The sequence below is a fragment of the Colossoma macropomum genome, unplaced genomic scaffold, assembly GCF_904425465.1.
Source record: "Colossoma macropomum unplaced genomic scaffold, Colossoma_macropomum, whole genome shotgun sequence".
In the NCBI taxonomy this organism is placed as follows: Eukaryota; Metazoa; Chordata; class Actinopteri; order Characiformes; family Serrasalmidae; genus Colossoma; species Colossoma macropomum.
Window position 1 is genome coordinate 40,307,437 of NW_023494799.1, and position 18,700 is coordinate 40,326,136.

Here is an 18,700-nt window from a genome sequence, read left to right on the forward strand (position 1 = left end):
ATCTCTCTGAACATTCCTAAAATGTGGAAGAAGACCAAAGGACAGCCATTATTGCCTTAAGACATTACACAATCGATTATACTGCATTAAAACATTTAAAGTATGCAGAGGAAAATTACGACAAACATACACAGAGCATAGGTGCAGCTGCAAACGGCAGCGTGAGAGAGGTAGCGGGTGCTGAGTCAGGGGTCACAAATCCACTAATGGCTGATTTGGCTGCAGGTTTTCATTCCAACCAAGCAACAGCGCCGAATAAGTAATCAATTGTTTGAAAACTTGATCAACTGATTAAACAAGAAGTCAGTTGTGCTTCTGCTGGATTGGAACGAAAACCTGCAGCAACACCGGCCCTGACCGTAGGTGACCCCTGCTTTAAACTATCCACAACGTTTATGGAACAAGTGACAACATAAAGGTAACAGAAGCCCAAGAACACACCTGTACATGACCAAACAGCAGCATAACGGCAGATCGGATATGAGTAGTTCATCAAACAGAAGATTTCCCCTCACATCGTTTGGATAAGAGCTAAGGCTTGTGGTCATTTCATTCTTCCAAAAAACTGCTAAGGACTAATCCTGTGACTCGTCCAGCTCTAAAAGGCTAAAACACCTCACGTGAGTGAGGAGCTGAGGGCTGCAGTTCGCTGATTTCTCTGTCACACCCACTAATCTTGGTAATAAACCAGTGAGTTGGATCAGGTGTGGAACTTAAGCCCAAAATTCAAGCTTGTCCAGTAGTAAAAGAGCTGAAGGACATTCCTATTGGACAGTCTTCATCTTTGGGCTTAAGTTATCTGGCCATCTGAGAAATGCAGCTTTGTGGAAAACCCCCTCAGGACCACCACCAGTTATACTTACTTAAAACAGAACTTTGTTAATAAATAAAACACTTAACTGATTTAAACCACCACGTCCGTAAAGTCAGAGAAAACAATCCAAACAAACCCATTAGAAAAACAAATGCTACAACAGATTAACAGCTTTCCCTTTGGGCAACAGGAAGACAAATGAAGTCCACTGGCGTGTGTGATATTCCAAATACCACAGTGTCCGTCTTGTCCCTGAGAGGAGGGAGCTGAAATGAATGTTTGTTTTTAATGTCACATGACTGAACATGTGACAGTTCCTTCACCTCCACTCGAAAGTCTTAATAAAGCAGGAGTCCGGCACAGTTTGCATCTGTGCTTCCCTGTTCCCTGCATGCCTGGCCATCAGGAACGCTCGTGCAGGAGTGAAGAGGACAGGATTCATTCGGTCAGGTCCATCTCGGTGAGCACACAGAAACAGGTGAACTGAGTGAAGCGGGTGATGGAACCTGTGGAGGAAACAGACACATCTAATGAGACTTGGCTCAGATTTGGACAGCTCTGCAAAAAATTCATACAATTTTCTCCTCACCCAAATGGAGTCGATCTGCCAGGACACGTCTGGTGTCCAACACTGGCTTCTTTAGTTTCATGCTAGAGCTACAAGACTAATGTAGCTGCAGACACTAATTAGCAGTGCGATGCCTGAAGCACAGCACTGGAGGAGCTGAGGGACAGTCCAGTAATCCTGGACAGTCCTCAGCTCTCAGATTAAGTTACAGTGAACAAGCTTTCCAGTTGTATGTGAAGCTGGAATTTCCCAGAAATGCATGATACGGTTCAGCAAACTAGATGGGCCGTGAAACGTGCAGATCTATCATTTAAGAGGAGATGCTGTTTGTCCACAACACAGAAGGATAAAGGATAAACCTATTTTAATTGGAGGATTTGCTAATATTAAAACACATTTACTAAATCATTCAAACACATTTAATACAACAGTCTTTGCTTTATTTATTTATTATTTTTTTGCAGAACTGTTGTATAAAAGTAAATGAGCTCTAAGTCGTGTGTTATCGTGAATAACAGCACAGCAGAATAACAGTCCCTGTCGTCATACTTACAGTTAGAATTAGAATTTTATGCCTGTATTATTTTACAATTTCTCATCAGTTTCTACATATGGATTATAAAATCCATTCCTCTGTGAAAACTGACTTTACAGTTCAGACACTGTGTCTAAGCTGAAATCTCCATTTGGGGTAAAGGGATGTTTTGTCACCTTAATCTACAGCCATGTAGCCTGAAGTACAATAAAAGCAGCCAGAGAAAAGAGCTCACGCAGTAGTTTGGTGATAAAAGGAGGGCGTTTGGACTCCGGCAGGTGGATGCCCAGGAAGTAGACAGGCACTCCTGACAGAGCGATGGCGATGCCGATGAGGGAGTTGAGGGTGTCGCTGTAGAGAGGAACTGCCACCAGGAACACCGTGCAGAGACAGAAGATTACGGGAAACACCAGAGACAACTGCAGCACACAGGAGGGGGACAAGAAGGAGTTAACAAGTGCCACTCGGAGTCAGGACACTTCTGTCCCTGTGGAGGTGAATCAGTCAGCGTTAGTGTGATGTGTGTTTAGTACGGCTGTGACGTTCAGGCAGCGTCATAAATTAATACTCGTCATTTTTGATTCAGTGTCGTCAGAAGCTTCCTACATGTAAGGAGTTAGGAACGTTTTTCACATCTGCTGTTTAAGGGAATTCCACAGATCTGCACTATTCAATAATATATAAACATATCTGTTTGATGTGAAATGCACTATTCAAGAGAAACCTATGGAGCCAGCACTGTTCACAAAGAGTGGTGAGAGGAGCCAAACAAACAAGTCTAATTTAAAATGCTTTTGCTGATAATCCTGTCAGATATTTTACGGATTGTGTGCCTGTTTTCTCATCAGGAAGCAACACATTTGTTCAGAAGATAAAAAAAAAATTGTGATTTTAAAATGATGATTTTGAAGTTTTAACTTTTTTTTTAAATCATATTTTCTCCAACAGGGCTGAGAGACAAACATAACAGAGTGGAATGCAAAAAATGATAATAGAAATATTTTGGAGAATAAATAAAATGGCTGTATTTGTGTTGTAGACATTTCAACCCCTGGTTCCCATCAGCACCACTGTAAAGGAATCTGAGACCGAGTTTGTCTGCAGTGAACCACTTCATCACACCACTCTGAATGGCTTTGTTTACACCTCATCCAATTATGTAGAAGTTCTGAAAAACAAATGACGTTCCCCATTAAACACCATGACCTGCACTGGGGACAGATGATGTGGAGAGCAGGTAAAATAACTATATTTGTGCTGTAATCATTTCACATCAAGCCCTATAAACAAATAAAAATTAAAAAAATAATAAAATAAAACTTGACCACATCTCATCTGACTGAACAAATACCAATGATGAACTGAACTGCTGCTTAATGGTAATAAAAGAAGAGGGAACTTCTCCATGTTCCATGTTGTGGTAAGAAGCCGCAGCCGAGGCTTCCTCTCTGACTCTCTGACTCTGTATTCCTCCATACTCGTTTAATTCTGCTCTCTCTATATTGATTCACCTCCAAGTTTCAATTCTCTTTTCTTTATTTAATCATTTCCCTCTGTCAGTTTGATCGTTCCCTCAAATAGCAATGCAGTACAAAGCATATCAGTCCAGTTTTACTCTGTTTAATGTAGCCGGTCAGTTTTGCTTGATGTTATAATATAAAACGCCACACTTATAATAACCAGCTCCCCTAATGAGGTAGCTGATGTTTGGTAGCTGCCAGTGCTGGATGATGCGCTGAAGAAATGAGCTTGTGAAAGGAGGTCTGGCTCAGTTCAGCAGGTTTAGATGAGTGTTTGCCGTCTGTTTCAGTTTTAACCAGCCCTCATTTCCCCTTGGGGGGGTCACCAGCGGCACCTTTCGGCCTGTTTCATCACTTTATTAGCTCAAGTGAAAGGTGAAGGGTGGGAGATGAGCCCTCGGAGGGGAGAGGGATCGAGCGAACACCAGCGTCGACTTCAGGAGCAGATCTTACCCAGAAGTCTTTGCGACATGACGCATTTCCCTTTTCAACCGCAAAAATCATGGTGGGTGGCTGTTTATAACCTATAGAACTAAACTACTTCAAAAAGCTTTACGTTTCAAATCATAACATTCACTTTCCACAAACACTATCACTCCGCTGAGACGCCGTTCCTAAGCAACGACTTTGACAGCTGTAGGAGACAGTTGGTCAGACTCTGAAGATGAGATGACACTAAATTCCCAAACTGTCACCACTGAGCAGCTTTTCAGTCGGCAGCTGTGACAGAAGAACAGCTGAACAACCTGGAATCAGCCAGAAATTAACCCAACACCATTCGCCAAACTAAATGGGCTGTAAGATGCTTTACAGACTGGCTGGAACAAAACAACACTAATACTGATCTGGCAAAAACTGACAAAACTGAGCTGAACTTGATATTGTGGCAGTTATATGGCTCAGTCTGATTTGGTCAGACTCTGAAGATCAGACTACACGTTTGGCGAATGGTATTGGGTTCATTTCTGGCTGATTCCAGGTTGTTCAAAGCTGCTCAGTGGTGATGACAGTTTGGGAATTTAGCGTGAGGAGCTGGAGAACAAACTGCTGGCTGTGCAGTGAGTGGGCGGAGCTCGTTACTCTGACGTAGCAACAAGCTGCTCGTTAAGGAACTATAATTTGGTGAAGGAACTGCGAACATTAAAACATATTAAACGCCGCGTTCACGGCCCAGTTTATTAATTTATTACTTTATTTATTTAACTGTTGTATTAAAGCAATAGAACACTTGAGGAGTGTGTTATCGCCAATAACATCACGGCTGTGATGATCTACGGCGACCAAATCACAGTGATGTTATTTCGAGATAACACACTCCTCTGTGTTCTACTGCTTAAATATCAAACACGATTATTCAAATGGCAACAATGTGGCTTTTATCCATAATGAATGAATGAATTTCATACGAACGTAAAGAGAATCGTTCACTTTGACTTGCACAGAAAATGTGAATATAACTCAGACTAATAAATCAGGTAGACCTGAATATGATGCTCTATTTTTGCAATTAATGAGTCACATTTAAAACAACATTTGATTAAATGTTTACATGTTGTAAAACAAACAAACAAAAAACTGATTAAAAACTGGCGCCCATTGGGGGGGCCACGGACCACAGGCCGAACACCACTGCTCTATTCTCACCTTCAGTGGTCGAGGTCTGTCTGGCTCCTTCCAGCGCAGATAAATCTGCCCCGCGATGGACAGGCCGACAAAGAACCAGTAGCTGAAGCTGTAGTAGTTAATCAGCTGGAAGACGTCCTCCACAGCCAGGTAGATCAGAGCCATGGCACACTGGAAGTGGGAAAACAAGTCCAAGTGAGTGGTCATGCAGTGATGCACAGTCAACACTAGATGGTGCCACAGTTCACCACCTACATTAAAGACATCAGCTTGGAGGAAAACTGTAGACCAAAGTAATTAAGCTTCAGTCCTGGAGGGTCAAAAAACCACACATAACTATTATAACTATTATAACTTTATAAGTTCAGGAAAAAGGCAGACACGATTAAAAAGGGCTTACAGGGCACACTTGGAGACGATTAGGTTTGTTGTGAACGATACTTATCCACTTTGAAAACATCTGAAACACCTTGGTTTCTTAGCCCAAAGGAAAACGGTTCAGCTTAAAGGAGAATTCCACCAATTTTCCAAAATGTGCGCACAGTTAAATTATTACAGTATAAACAAAGTCATTCTGAGTGGACTGATGTGAAACGCTCTATTCTAAAGAAACATGCAGAGTTAGAACTGTTCACAGTGGTGGTGATAGGAACCAGACGTTTGATGTCTCTAAAAGCTTCCTCACAGAAATGTATTACAGGAAATGGTCACGTCCACACTTCCTAAAACCCGAGACACTGTCTTATAAAAGTTTTGGCCTAAACATTTTGTAAAACCCATTTACGCCAAAGATACATGCAAGGCTCTGTTCAGATTTACAACTATTTTACCATCAACATTACATAAAAAACCTCAGAAGACACATTTACCCATTACCCAGTGACACATTTTCACATTTCACCGACTGTTCTGGACAGTAAATGAAATGACTATATTGGAGTTGGAGGCCCTGGTTCCCATCACTTTATTCATATTTCAAACACTGCACTATGTAGAGATTTTGAAAAATTGGTGGAATTACCCTTCAACAGTCCATTTAGATGCGGCATCAGTGACACAGTTGCATTCATAGGGAGGGTCTTGAGTGGGAAAGGTGGTTGTGTTTGTACTTGAGTACATTTTTTTTTCCTTGTGTTTTCCATTCATTTAACTGTTTCTAAAAGCAGACATGCTGTATGTTGAGCAAATGAACACAGTGAAACTCTTACAGTTCAACCTGCGGCTTCTACATACAAATATTTAAAGCTGTTTGTAAGATTAGTAGATTTGGAGACTGTGGAAATGTGTAATTGCACTCAGTCAAAATTTGGCGAAGGGCTTTACATTGTGAGGATGTATGTAAATCACTGTTCTTATCATATCTTTATCAGTATAATGTTGGTTTAATTTAAGCCGGATCTTTTTGAGCCTGAGTGCGTTTGAGGATAATATGTAAAGACGTATGATGTCGTCTTACAAACTCCCACGAAATCGTTTAAGGCACTTTTATATGATATTGTATAAAAACTCTATTTATTTTCACACCATTTTAAACCACCAGCTGCCTTTTTTCATTGTGTGAACATTTCAACAAGATTAAAATCTTGATTAATGTACATTAAATGTTCGGGTGTGATCCTTCAGTCGGGTCTGAGACCAGCAGAACTAAGAAAAGTGTACTTACATTGAAGAGAAGAGCAGGCACTGGTGTGAACCTGTGCACGTGAATCATCGATAGAGCATCTGGGAGATGACCCTCCCGAGAACCCACAAAGAACAGTCTGCAAAAACAAACAAATAGAATTTAATAGCATAAATAAATAAACAAAGACATTCAGCAAAGAACATAATCACTAGAACAGGAAAGTCCAGTCTAACAACATTATTAGAGTCTCCATCACTTCTAAAAACAGCCATAAAAGTCACCACAATCATACAGTTCCAGTCCTTTGCACATGGATTTAAAGGGGAAATCCACTTTTGTATTTTTTAGAAATTCTGTATAATTCTGTGGTTAATATGTAAACCAAGTCTTTAAGAGTGTTTTAGTGTGTTTCTAGAGAAACCTAGATTTCTTTACAGTGGTGGTGACAGGAACCAGGGTTATAGCACAAATATAGGCATGTTATTTACTCTGCAGTGAAACTAGACGTGTCTAGGTTTTTTATATGTAATGTTGATCATGGTAAAACACTAAAGAAATTTGGGGACTATTGTGCCTCACACAGCCCTGCATGTATCTCTCAGCCATGAATACATTTAAAAGAATATGTTTTAGGCCAAAATCTTATCGCTCAATCATCGTAAAACCATGTCTCAGTTTTCATAACCGTTTCTTGTATTATAATAATGCGCTATATTGACTGTTTACACCAAAGCAATTTAATTATGTAGAAACTTTGAAAAATCGCTGTAATTCCTCTTTAAAGCTTCAGTCCAAAGAGTGAATTAATTAATAGAGATTCATCAAATCATTTTGTGTAGTTAATCATGATTAAAAAAAAACATGTCTTATTTGCTATTTTACCCTACAAAAAGATTTTCCCATTAAAAGAGTAAAGCATTTTGTTGTAGCTATGAGTGGACAAAATAAACATAATCAGAATTTATTACTCTCAGTCATTCAGTAATATTTTCATCATTTCACATGAAGCTGATAAATAAACTCATCATTTCCCTGGAGCGAACGCAGTTTCCCATTTCAGTAAGAGCAACAGTGGCTGCATGTTTCAACCAATGAATGTATATCATATACATTATATTACACAGTCAATGGTTCAACCTCCACTAAATCAACAGAGCTTTCCAGGACAGATCACTTCTTCATGGTTTCTTCCATGTAAAACTGCTGATTTTCATTCTAAGGAACATAAAAGATTCTTATTGGATTATTCAAATACTGTTTATTTAAAAATGCTGATATTCGAATACCAAAACAAATCCATTCAAAGTGTGATCCATACTACATAGATGTGAAATAACGCCAGTGTGTCAAAGGAGGACGTCATAAAGTGTGCACAGATCGACGAAGCCCACCTGGACGCAGCAATGATGGAGGCGTTGAGTCCACCGTAGCAGGACAGAGCCACAGCTATGGGGATGGTCCAGCTCATCACTCCTAAGGTGTGGTCAGCAAATGTCTGTGGGAACAGGGAGCATTAGAGACATGTACACTCACTCAGACACTCACACTCCTTAACATTGCAACACAATCCATGTTTGTTCATTTCAGCATTTTGGAAGGACAGTTAACCAGCGTAACGTCGACGGGTTTTACATGTGTACAGACCACAGCAACAGCATCGCTGGCGAGAATGGAGCTCATATCCAGCACGGCATAGTAGGCCACATTGGTCAGGATATAGATGATGGTGACAATGGGCATAGACACCGCTATGGCCAGAGGGAGGTTCCTATAACAGAAGGAGACGGATTAAGTGACTAGGTTTAAGAAGAATCTTACTGAAGCAGCAAACTTAAGCGAACATACATTATTTGAGTGGGAAAGGTAGTGCCGTTTGTACTTGAGTACGTTTTTCTTGTGTTTTCCATTCATTTAACTGTTTTCAAAGGCAGACAAGTTGTATGTTGAGAAAATGAACACACTGAAACCCTTACAGTTCAAACTGCTGCTTCTAAATGAAAATATTTAAAGCTGTTTGTAAGATTAGTAGATTTGGAGACTGTGGAAATGTGTAATTGCACTCTTTTTACGGCGAGGATGTAGGTAAATCACTGTTCTTATCATATCTTTATCAGTATAATGTTGGTTTTGCATTTAAGACCTGAACATCAAGCAAGAAACATGATGTCGTCTTACAAACTCCCACGAAATCTTTTCAGACACATTTAACTTTTAAATTATTGTTTTTTTCAATTTATTATAAATTTTCAATATTATTCCACAGTTTTTCAGCCTAATCTCCATCTGCGGTTTGTACTGTACGGTCGATTAGCACAGACATCACTTCTTGTACCAGAAATCCAGTTTACTCAAAACACAACAGAAGTTGATGGGAAGCTAAATGTGTTAATTAAGTGACCACAGAGCTTAGGAATAAACACTGCGCCGCTCTGTAATATGGTAATGGTCAGCCATATTGGCAGGGTTAGTTGTGTGTTTACACGCTACAGATGTGCACATAAGAGCAATGCCCGGCGGTGCTACAGCCATCCATGGCTGGGAGTCCAAGACAGCAAAATTTGCCTCACTATTGCTCAGCATGATGCTAACCAACATAAGGGTCACTGACGAATCAGGACTGGCAGTTAGCTTCTCCTCCAAACATGCCGACTTGTCCAACAACCTTGCATTAGGGGCGAATATGGTGGCTGGCTTCACATGACTGAAGAAGCATGTGCTCACCTCTCCCCTCCTAGCGCTGGTAGCATTGCATGATTGGGGAAGACCTAGTCAGTGGGTGGAACTGGACACGACTAAACTGGGGGGAATATTGGGGAAAAAACAGCCTCCCAAGGGGAAAAAAAACATATGGAAACATTCTTAATCCAAAAAACAAAAAGCCTGACAGACTTAACAGCAACGATTGGTGGAACTCATTTAGGACTGAGGGCTCACAGGTGTTTCTTTACAATGAATGGAAATAAAAGATGATTTTCCTGAAAACTAAGTTGAAATCGGACAACAGTATGATAACGTCTTCCAACCTTGTAGCTCATGGTAAGTCTACGTTAGCCCGTTAAAATTCTTTGGCTAAAAATCAAATTCCTTATTGTGATTATGAAAGAGATTTTACTTTTGGCACCAGACAGCTCAGCTAAACTACAAAACTACAGCTGCTACACACTCAGGTTTCAGGGTGAGACAGCCACGAGACAACACCTTACCACAGCTGTTACGTAGTTTTATTCAGCTTTAATACTGGAGGAGCACCGTAAACAGCAATTCTGTTCACTCACTCTCCTTAGGGTTCCTAGGAAATCTAGTACCATTATTAAGATGGAATAACACTGATTTACAGCTTAGTTTACTAAAACCTTTGACTGGAGAATTCATACGAGTGTTCTAACAAAATGTGTTCACAAATTCACAAAACCCAGCAGCTGCCCACTGGCCTCTGATATGTGTGTTAAGTCCACATGCGATAGTACGATATAAACGCTCAGAACAGTGACTATGTTGAAAAACACTGACATATTTCCTCAATACAACAATCACTACTTGTGCACACCTTTCAGGATTCTTGATTTCCTCAGTGACAAAATTGAGAGTGTCCCAGCCTGAGTAGGAGAACAGGGCTGAGTACAGGGCCAAGGCTATGCCTCCTGGATCACGAGAGGACCCTTCGAAGAAGCCGTCGAAGTTTTGAGTGTAACCTGTGAAAGAAGCAAATGGAAAATTAAAACTCATGCCAAAGATAACACAGCTGAAGGTGAATTTAATTACTTTTGGCCACCACATTAAAATACAGCAGCTTCTTTGATTATAATTTTGGTTTTGCGAGAATGCAAATAAAACCACCATCAGGCAGTGCAGTCATCTGCTTCACCATGCATGTCTTTTTTTAATGCAAAACTACAAAGAGCAGCTCACCCTGACACAGTTTGACTATCCCTGTAATGATGATGACGATGAGGGCCAGGACTTTTGCGTAGGTGAAGATGTCCTGCACCCTGGTGCCCCACTTCACATACGCTGCATTAATGAACGTCAGCAGACCTGCAGCAACCAGGAAAACATTTAGAAGTAATGAGTATGTCAGGCAGGCTGTGGTTTTACTGCAGGAACCACACAACTAATTCAGTGACAGGAAGGACAGACTGTACAGAAAAGAGCGAACACAGTTAATCTACTTGGTAAGTGTGAGTCTGGGAGATGGGCAGTGCTCAGACTGTAGTTAAAGGCTTAGTAATTCACACAGGACAAGCACAATGGGCCTTAACTGTGTTTGTATCTCGGCAAGAGCGAGTAGATCGGAATGTGCAGGCTTTGAAAGACTAACAAAGATACAAAGGTATCCAAGAGCAATAGGTAGCAGAGGAGGAGGAGCACAGCAAAACAAGAAGAACAAGTTTCGGGAGGGCAACATGGAACGAAACAACAACATTTAAAGTGACTGATTAACAGATATATTAGATCAATAGGATTGGACACGAGGCAGGCCTGAGGAGAATGTGCCTCGGTGTTTCGCTGGCTACATGTTTGAAAGAGAGACCAGCAGAGAGAGTTAGAGAAGACAAGAGAAGACGAAAAACAACAAATGAGCAAGAGGCATCTAAGAATGTCTGTACAGAAAGAAGAAACGTAAAGAAAAGGCACAAACCTATTTACTTGTATCCAAGCTTAAAGCGATAATTCAGCAAAAAATAAAGATCTAACTTGCACAATTCCCCCCTCACCCCAAGGGCAGTGGATCAGCCAGGACATGTACGCTGACGGGAGTTTGTTTCTCTAGTTGTGCAGTGAAGCTACAAGGCTACTATCATAAAAATGTATGTAATATAACAGAAACCATTTTAGTTGTTAGCTACATCAGTCTCAAAGCTCCAGTACAACTCTGGAATAAGTCTGGACCAATTGGTGTTTGACCAGTTTGTAGGTAAGGGGGTAGTTCTGCAAAGCCACTCCTTTAAGACACACTGACCTATATTAATATTCTTTGAGAAATTAAAGGGAATTTTTTCAAAATGTCTGCATAATCGGATAGTTAAGAGTCATTCAGAGTGGTTTGATATGAAATGTGTCATTCTGGAGAAATTCACTGAGTCAGAATGATAGGAACCAGATGTCCAAAGCATTTCAGTCTCACAGAAATGTATTACATGGAAAGGTTATCAATACGCTGCCCGACGCCTGAGACAAAAGATATGTTCCAGCCTGAGTAGGAGAACAGGGCTGAGCTCAGGGCCAAGGCTGTGCCTCCTGGATCACAAGACAACCCTTCAAAGAAGACTTTGAAGTTCTGAGTGTAGCCTTGGAGACGAAGCAAACGAAAAATTCAAACTTATCCCAAAGATAATGCAGCTAAAGATAAATTTGACTTTAATTACTGGGTCGTTCGCCACTGTATGCAAAATGTTTGAAATTTTGGTTTTACTAGAATGCAAATAAAAAGACAATCAGGCAATTTAGTCATCCACTTCATCACGCATGAGTTTTTTTTTTTTCTTTTGTGGAAAATTACAAAGAGCAACTCATCCTGGCTCAGTTCGACTCTCCCTGTCATGATGAGACAGGATTTTTGACTAAAGCCTGAGACACCATTTTAAAATTGCTTGGAAATAAGATTTTGGCCTAAAATGTAATGTAATATATTTGGGCAGTAAGTACAATGGCTACATTTATGTTGTAGACATCATGACTCCTGGTTCCTATCACCACCACTAAATAAATCCAAGTCGGTAGGTTTCCTTACAATGAATCATTTCACATCAAAACACTTTGAATCGGTTCATTTGCACATCAACAACTGAACTATGCAGATTGACAAAAATGACTCAAAAATACTGAAAAAGATCTACTAACAAAAAATATCTAAGAACACGCTGTCAGACCTCAGTCCCAGAGGGCCACAGCACTGCAGAGGTTAGTGTTCCACCTTATTTAACACACCTGGCTAAGCTCTTTAGCTCTCTATGAGCTGGATTCAGTGAGAACACTAACCTTTGCAGAGCTGTGGTACTTTATGACATGCTGAGTTTGACATCCCTGCCCTAAAAGCACAGCACTCACAGATGCAGGCAGCAGCGAGGAGTCGCGAAGCCGAGTACGGCGGTTCACAGCTGGGGAACAGTGGCTGCACCAGGTAATTGGCAAAGGTGATGGCTATCACAGCCTGGCTGGTGGGCTCGATGATGAGCAGCGACGTCCACAGCCGGATGAAGGCAACAAAACCTCCGAAGGACTCCAGTATGTAGGCGTAACTGGCACCCGACTTGGTGATGGTGGTGCCCAGCTCGGCATAGCAGAGCGCTCCAATGACTGAGAAGATCCCACCGATGGTCCAGATGACCAGAGATAGACCATAGGAGGCGCTGTAGATCAGCACGCCTTTGGGTGAAACGAAGATACCCGAGCCGATCATGTTGCCCACAATGAGGCTGATGCCGTTGATCAGAGAAATCTCCTTTTTCAGCTGCATGCTCTCCTTGGGCTGAGAATCTTCTGTGGCATCTGGAGGTTGGCCATTCATTTTGCTGGTGTGGTTCTCCATTCTGCCTGTAGGCTGTGGTAGAGGAAGAAGAAAAGGGCAGAATGTGACCTGTTCCAACCTGCAGGAGGAAAACAAGGTTAGTGACATCAGACGCGTTGATCAAAGAGTTTCTTAACATTGTCCAGAAGGTCCACAGCAAAGCGCAGCTCAGTGGTTTCCAGGGTCTAAAATGTGATTCAGCTTATCGTTACTGTTCTATTAAGACCTGTTCATATTATATTATAGGCATAGATTTAAGCTGGGCGGGGAGATTTATCCCCCCAATAATTAGATAGTTGAGAGTCATTCAGAGTGGTAACTCCCTCTCAACACATTTGGGCCTATTGGACCTGTTAAATTTGATCAAAGTATGTTTGATATTATATACCAATAAATAGAAAACAGCTATGGCTTAAATGGGGAGGTTCTTTGATTTAAATCCATGTTTTCTGTCACGTCTCAGTATATAATATTTTTTATGTTCCTGTACTGTAGACTGAGTCAGCTACACCTAATGCTGAAGACTGCCAAGGATGTTAAAAACTAAGCAGACTAGCTGTGATAAGGCAAGATATCGCCACCTTGTTATCTACCACAGGCTGTAGCTCTCCACTGGATTAAGAAGACTAATGTTGTAGCCTAGTTTGATAGCGATAGCTAGTTAGCAGGTCTAACAGATTTATTCACTTTCCTAAACCCAGAAAAAAGCTTCTACATCTAAGGATGAACTGCGTCTGAGTGATACATACATATGTCTTACTGGGTAAACACCCTACACTATACCAATAAGAGTCCTTGGGCAAGCCTCTCAACACTGCCTTCACCGACCTGTGTAAAATGATCAAATTGTAAGTCGCTCTAGATAAGAGTGTCTGCCAAATGCTGTAAATGTAAATGTAATGTTAGGTTGAGTCTCGCTGTAAAGGCATGAGCAGTGATATGAGCTGTGCGTGGAAATGAAACCCACTGACACTGATTTTTCATACGTTTGAAAATGCCATACGGTCTTTACAGAGGGTGAACACTTCTTACCAAATGGACCAACTGAAATGGTCCAATGTTACATTTGTAAAAATCTGATTAAAATAGGCAACTCATTTGTTTGCAGGATGTCGCTGTGTACATTGTGTACATACGGCTTAAAATTTCAGCAACTCGAACCACCTTCTCACACGCCTGCATGCCTGGTAACAACAGGGATGACAGAAAGGCTTTAGGACTGGCTAATAACACCACTAGCATGTTAGAGCGCTAGACTATACAGTGCTGCAGCCCTCCAGGATTGGAATTCACATCCCCTTCAAATTCCAAAACGTGCAGATCTGATCAATATTAATGTAAAATTCTAACATTGGCCGAAAACAAGCGATAAAGTGAAAAAAACAGGGTTAAAGCTAATTTGTTTAAATGCAAAATGAAATACCATTACACTGGTCACACCTAGACTCTAATGTGTTGGACAGGTGTGAAGTCAGCACTGAACGGAATAGCAAACATACTATGCATGTGTCAAATGTCCTCTAATTGATGACGTAACCAACATAGAGAGAACTTTGCTCAGAGTGATACTGCTGTGTATTCAACCATTCGCTTCCATTTTAGGAATTTTTGGGCCAAACTAATTGAGGAAACATCTATACCTAAATCTTATAACCATGTATTAGAGAATTTCTGACAGGCCACGGGTTTGACCAGTCAACATTAGAGCAAGGTAACAGAAAAATGTTCCTTTATAAATGATTAAGCGCGAGCTCCTGAATCTGCAGCTACCCACCACTTACAGTGGAGCGCTGATAACACATTCCTCAGATTAGACGAGGACTCTCCAGTTTTAAGTACGTGCACAGAGAATAGTGCACAGTCAGGTCTCTACAAGCAATTCATTTCTCAGGACATTTCTCATGACAACAGGCCCCCAGAGCCCATCAGGATGCAAAAAAACAACTTGAGACTTCTAGCTGGATCTGTCCCCGCTTCCCATCACTGAGCACGATTCCCAGAACATCATAACCCAAACATCTGCGCTCATGCTGTAGAAATGCTTGGTGCAAGAGGAGTGTGTACTAACGTTTCCCTGGAAACCACCATCGTCACTGTGGTTTTGACCTTGTGCTCCACTCCACTGTGTGAGCCTGCCTGGCTGTTGATTCATGCCCTTGAGGCACACAGGCTTGTTTTCTTGTTATTTTAGGAGTGCCTGACTGTCCCATTGCTGACTTTGTTTTTGTGAGGCTTTTGTCAGACTGTCTTTTTTCCTCTCTCTCTCTCTCTTTTGGGTCAGGACCAAAACATGAAACAGGGGGCTTGGCTTAGATAACTTTCGATTCAATTCCAAAACAACTAATAATATATATATATATATACACACACACACACACACACACACACACACACACAGATAAGCTCGCTTGTCTCGGTCCGCTTGTTGGTCACCTTCAGCCCCTCAACACATTAAACTCATCCAGAATGGAAGCCACTCAAATTGTGATCGGACTCTTTTCTCACGCAGTGGTGTACAGAGTTAGTCCCCTTAAAAACACGCTCCCCACCCTCCCTCTCTCTCTCTCTCTTTCTATTATCTATCTATCTATCTATCTATCTATATATCTATATATATATATATATATATATATATATATATATATATATAAATTCTGCATTAAATTCAGTTTTACATCATCATCATGCATCACTACAATTCCCAGCATGCACTGCGTCATTGCGTACATACATCACATACCCATTGGGAAGCTACAGAGAAATCCACTAATACACCTCTTATTATTGATTAGGCTAATAAATACAGGCGTGATACTCGGTTTCCCAGCAGTAACATCTGTCTGGCTCTACAGTTTCACATATCATGTCAAATATAATGTTAATTTTAAAAGTTTGCTGTAAATATAAACCTGTAAAACATACGAACTGCCTGCAAACTACCTTCAGAGCATCTTTCAGCTCTGCCTCGTAGAGGCGTTTTGTCACGAATTAAACCAATAGAAACAGAAGCAGCAACGTTCGCTTTTCACAACAATCTGGCAACGCGCGTGGATTCAACGTAAAATCAGGCAACCTCTTTTGTTGTGGAAGCAGCGGAGGAGCGTGTTTTTACGGGGACTGACTCTGTACACGGATGCAGGAAAAGAGCCTTGAGCCTAAACCACGCTGACCAGCGCGTGAGAAAAGAGTCCGATCACAATTTGAGCGACTTCCATTCTGGATGAGTTTGACGCACAGGCGGACCGAGACGAGCGAGCCTATCTGTGTCCTAAAACGGGGTCTAGAAAAGCACCAGGACTGGGTCTAATCAACAAAAGACGCTCCAGTTCTGCTCATCACGTCCAGCCAGTTCTCCTGTCCACAGAGCCAGTTTCCCCCCTTCCTGCTACCCCTGCACTGCACTGAACCTGGCTTTAATGTCAGAGCCCAGTTACTGACTCCCATTCGGAACTGGACAATACTCTATTTCTATAGTCCAGACTATTTCTATAGTCCAGACTATTTCTATAGTCCAGACTATTTCTATTGTCCACATCCGAGACCTCTGAGAAAACACGGCTCCTTCTCCTCTACGGCTTCATAATTTACCACATCCTGTTTATGAAGTGAACACGGCAGCGGAACCACCGAGGAACCGCTGTAAGGCTGAGTGTTTCCGAGCAACGCGGCGACTTTACACCAGAGCGATACATCAAAACAGCGAAAATGCGCGCAGCTCATTCGACACAGAGCTGCTGGAGCGAGCGCAGCACAGATGAAACGCACCGCGGCGCTGTTTTGTTCCAGTAATGACATTTCTCGTTGACTGAATTTAAACGTAACCGACTCGCAGTTCTGACCATGTTTTACCTTTTCGTGCTCGCCGTTTATCCTCTCGAGCCCCGTCTCAGCGTCCGCGCTTCGGGCAGCATCTCTCCTCCCGGCTGAACCTGAACACCCTGCGAATCAGGCAAACTGCCAGACAGTCACGTGATGCCGGTAACATCGCTGTCACGTGGGTGTCTCTTTAATGGCTAAATCCACCAATCACAATCCAGCCAAGCGGCCTACGTCAGAATATCGATTAAAGGCAGTGCAGGATTTCTCTTCCAGATTCGACTAAATCAGTTAACTTTAATATAAAGAGCTGAAATGCAAACAAAAGGAAAAAAAATAGATAAATAGAAGATACTGGCATATTTTCTGACACTCTGTTTATGAACAGCTCTATTATTTTATTTTTCCCATTTTTTGTACATATGATGTCAATATTTTTAAGGCTTCGCATCTTTCTGTACTCACCCACTATCCCATCATACATACAGCACAGGGACACCTGAAACTTGGGTTAACCTTGGGTTACGCCAGCTGCAATGTAAACACTATATATATTATATTATATTATATTATATTATATTATATTATGTTATACAGCCATGCAAGTAAAAGGCACTTCACTTTGCTATTCCATGCAATTCCATGAGTTCTAGGGGCTGCATTGTTAAAGGGGAATTCCACTAACAACCTAAAAATTTACTTCATGTGGTAACAAGTAAATCGCTGCTGTCGGAAGAAAACCTCATATCTCCACTTTTGTCATTTCTCAGTTTTTGACATAATTTGAAAATACTTGTTAGCCTTTACGTAGTGTGTAAATTTCATGATGAATGGACCAAAAGAAACGACCCAAAAAAGTCTGGTTCCACTGAATTACATTGAAAGTAAAGTAGTTTTTTCCCTCTCCTGTACAGTTACCACTTTGGAGAGATACGAGGTTTTGTTCCGACAGCAGTGAAATGAACTAGTTTTGTTCAACCTAAATACACACTGTGAACGGAGGACTCTTTTAATCGATGTCATTTTTTGACTTCCATTGCTTGTTACCACAAAAAGTCATTTTTTGTGTTGATCTGATGAGCCATTTTCCACATGCAGTGATAGAACCAGGGGTTCTGGTTAAGGCTAGATTTGTCTACAATGCAAATCTAGCCTTTTTGTTCACTATGCAAAACCATCAGTGAACCCACACACTTCTGAGTTTATATATCTACTGTTTATAATTGTAAAATTGTAGTAAATCTGAAAAAAATAAAACAGGACTATTTTGTGCATGTACCTCTCCACCATGAATGGATGACTGAAGGAACATTGCAGGTCAAAATGTTCTCTCAAAAATGTTGTGAAATAATGTCTCAGGCATCAGGCAGTAGATTCATAACCATGTAATGATGTTCTGTGAAGGAGCTTCAGAGGCACTGAATAATTCAGACCTCTGGTTCCTATCACTACCACAGGGAACCACTCTGACTCAGTACGTTTCTCCAGATCAGAGCATTTGACACCAAACAACTCTAAGTGAATTTGATTACATTTTAATGATTTAATTATGCAGGAGTTTTGAAAAACTGGTGGAAGTCCCCTTTACTGGCAGATGATAGTTCCAGTTAGAGGACGTCCAGTAGTGTGTGAAGCCTGTGAGGTGTGGACAGATTAGAGAGGAGTAACCAACGCTGGACGTTGAGTTTGTTT

At 41.2% G+C, this 18,700-nt stretch overlaps 1 protein-coding gene across 1 annotated transcript; it reads right to left on the reverse strand.

Annotated features, from left to right (window-relative positions):
• Window positions 1–121: 121 nt before the first annotated feature.
• On the reverse strand, window positions 122–17,144 carry slc7a6 (solute carrier family 7 member 6). The gene is made up of 10 exons (XM_036586281.1): window positions 17,042–17,144; window positions 12,733–13,271; window positions 10,594–10,719; window positions 10,232–10,376; window positions 8,329–8,452; window positions 8,076–8,179; window positions 6,724–6,820; window positions 5,082–5,231; window positions 2,153–2,336; window positions 122–1,320 (listed from the first exon to the last, which is right to left on the reverse strand). Exons 2-10 carry the CDS (start codon window positions 13,211–13,213, stop codon window positions 1,253–1,255), a joined length of 1,479 nt encoding a protein of 492 aa, XP_036442174.1. The 5' UTR covers window positions 13,214–13,271; window positions 17,042–17,144; the 3' UTR covers window positions 122–1,252.
• Between the last annotated feature and the right edge of the window lie 1,556 nt (window positions 17,145–18,700).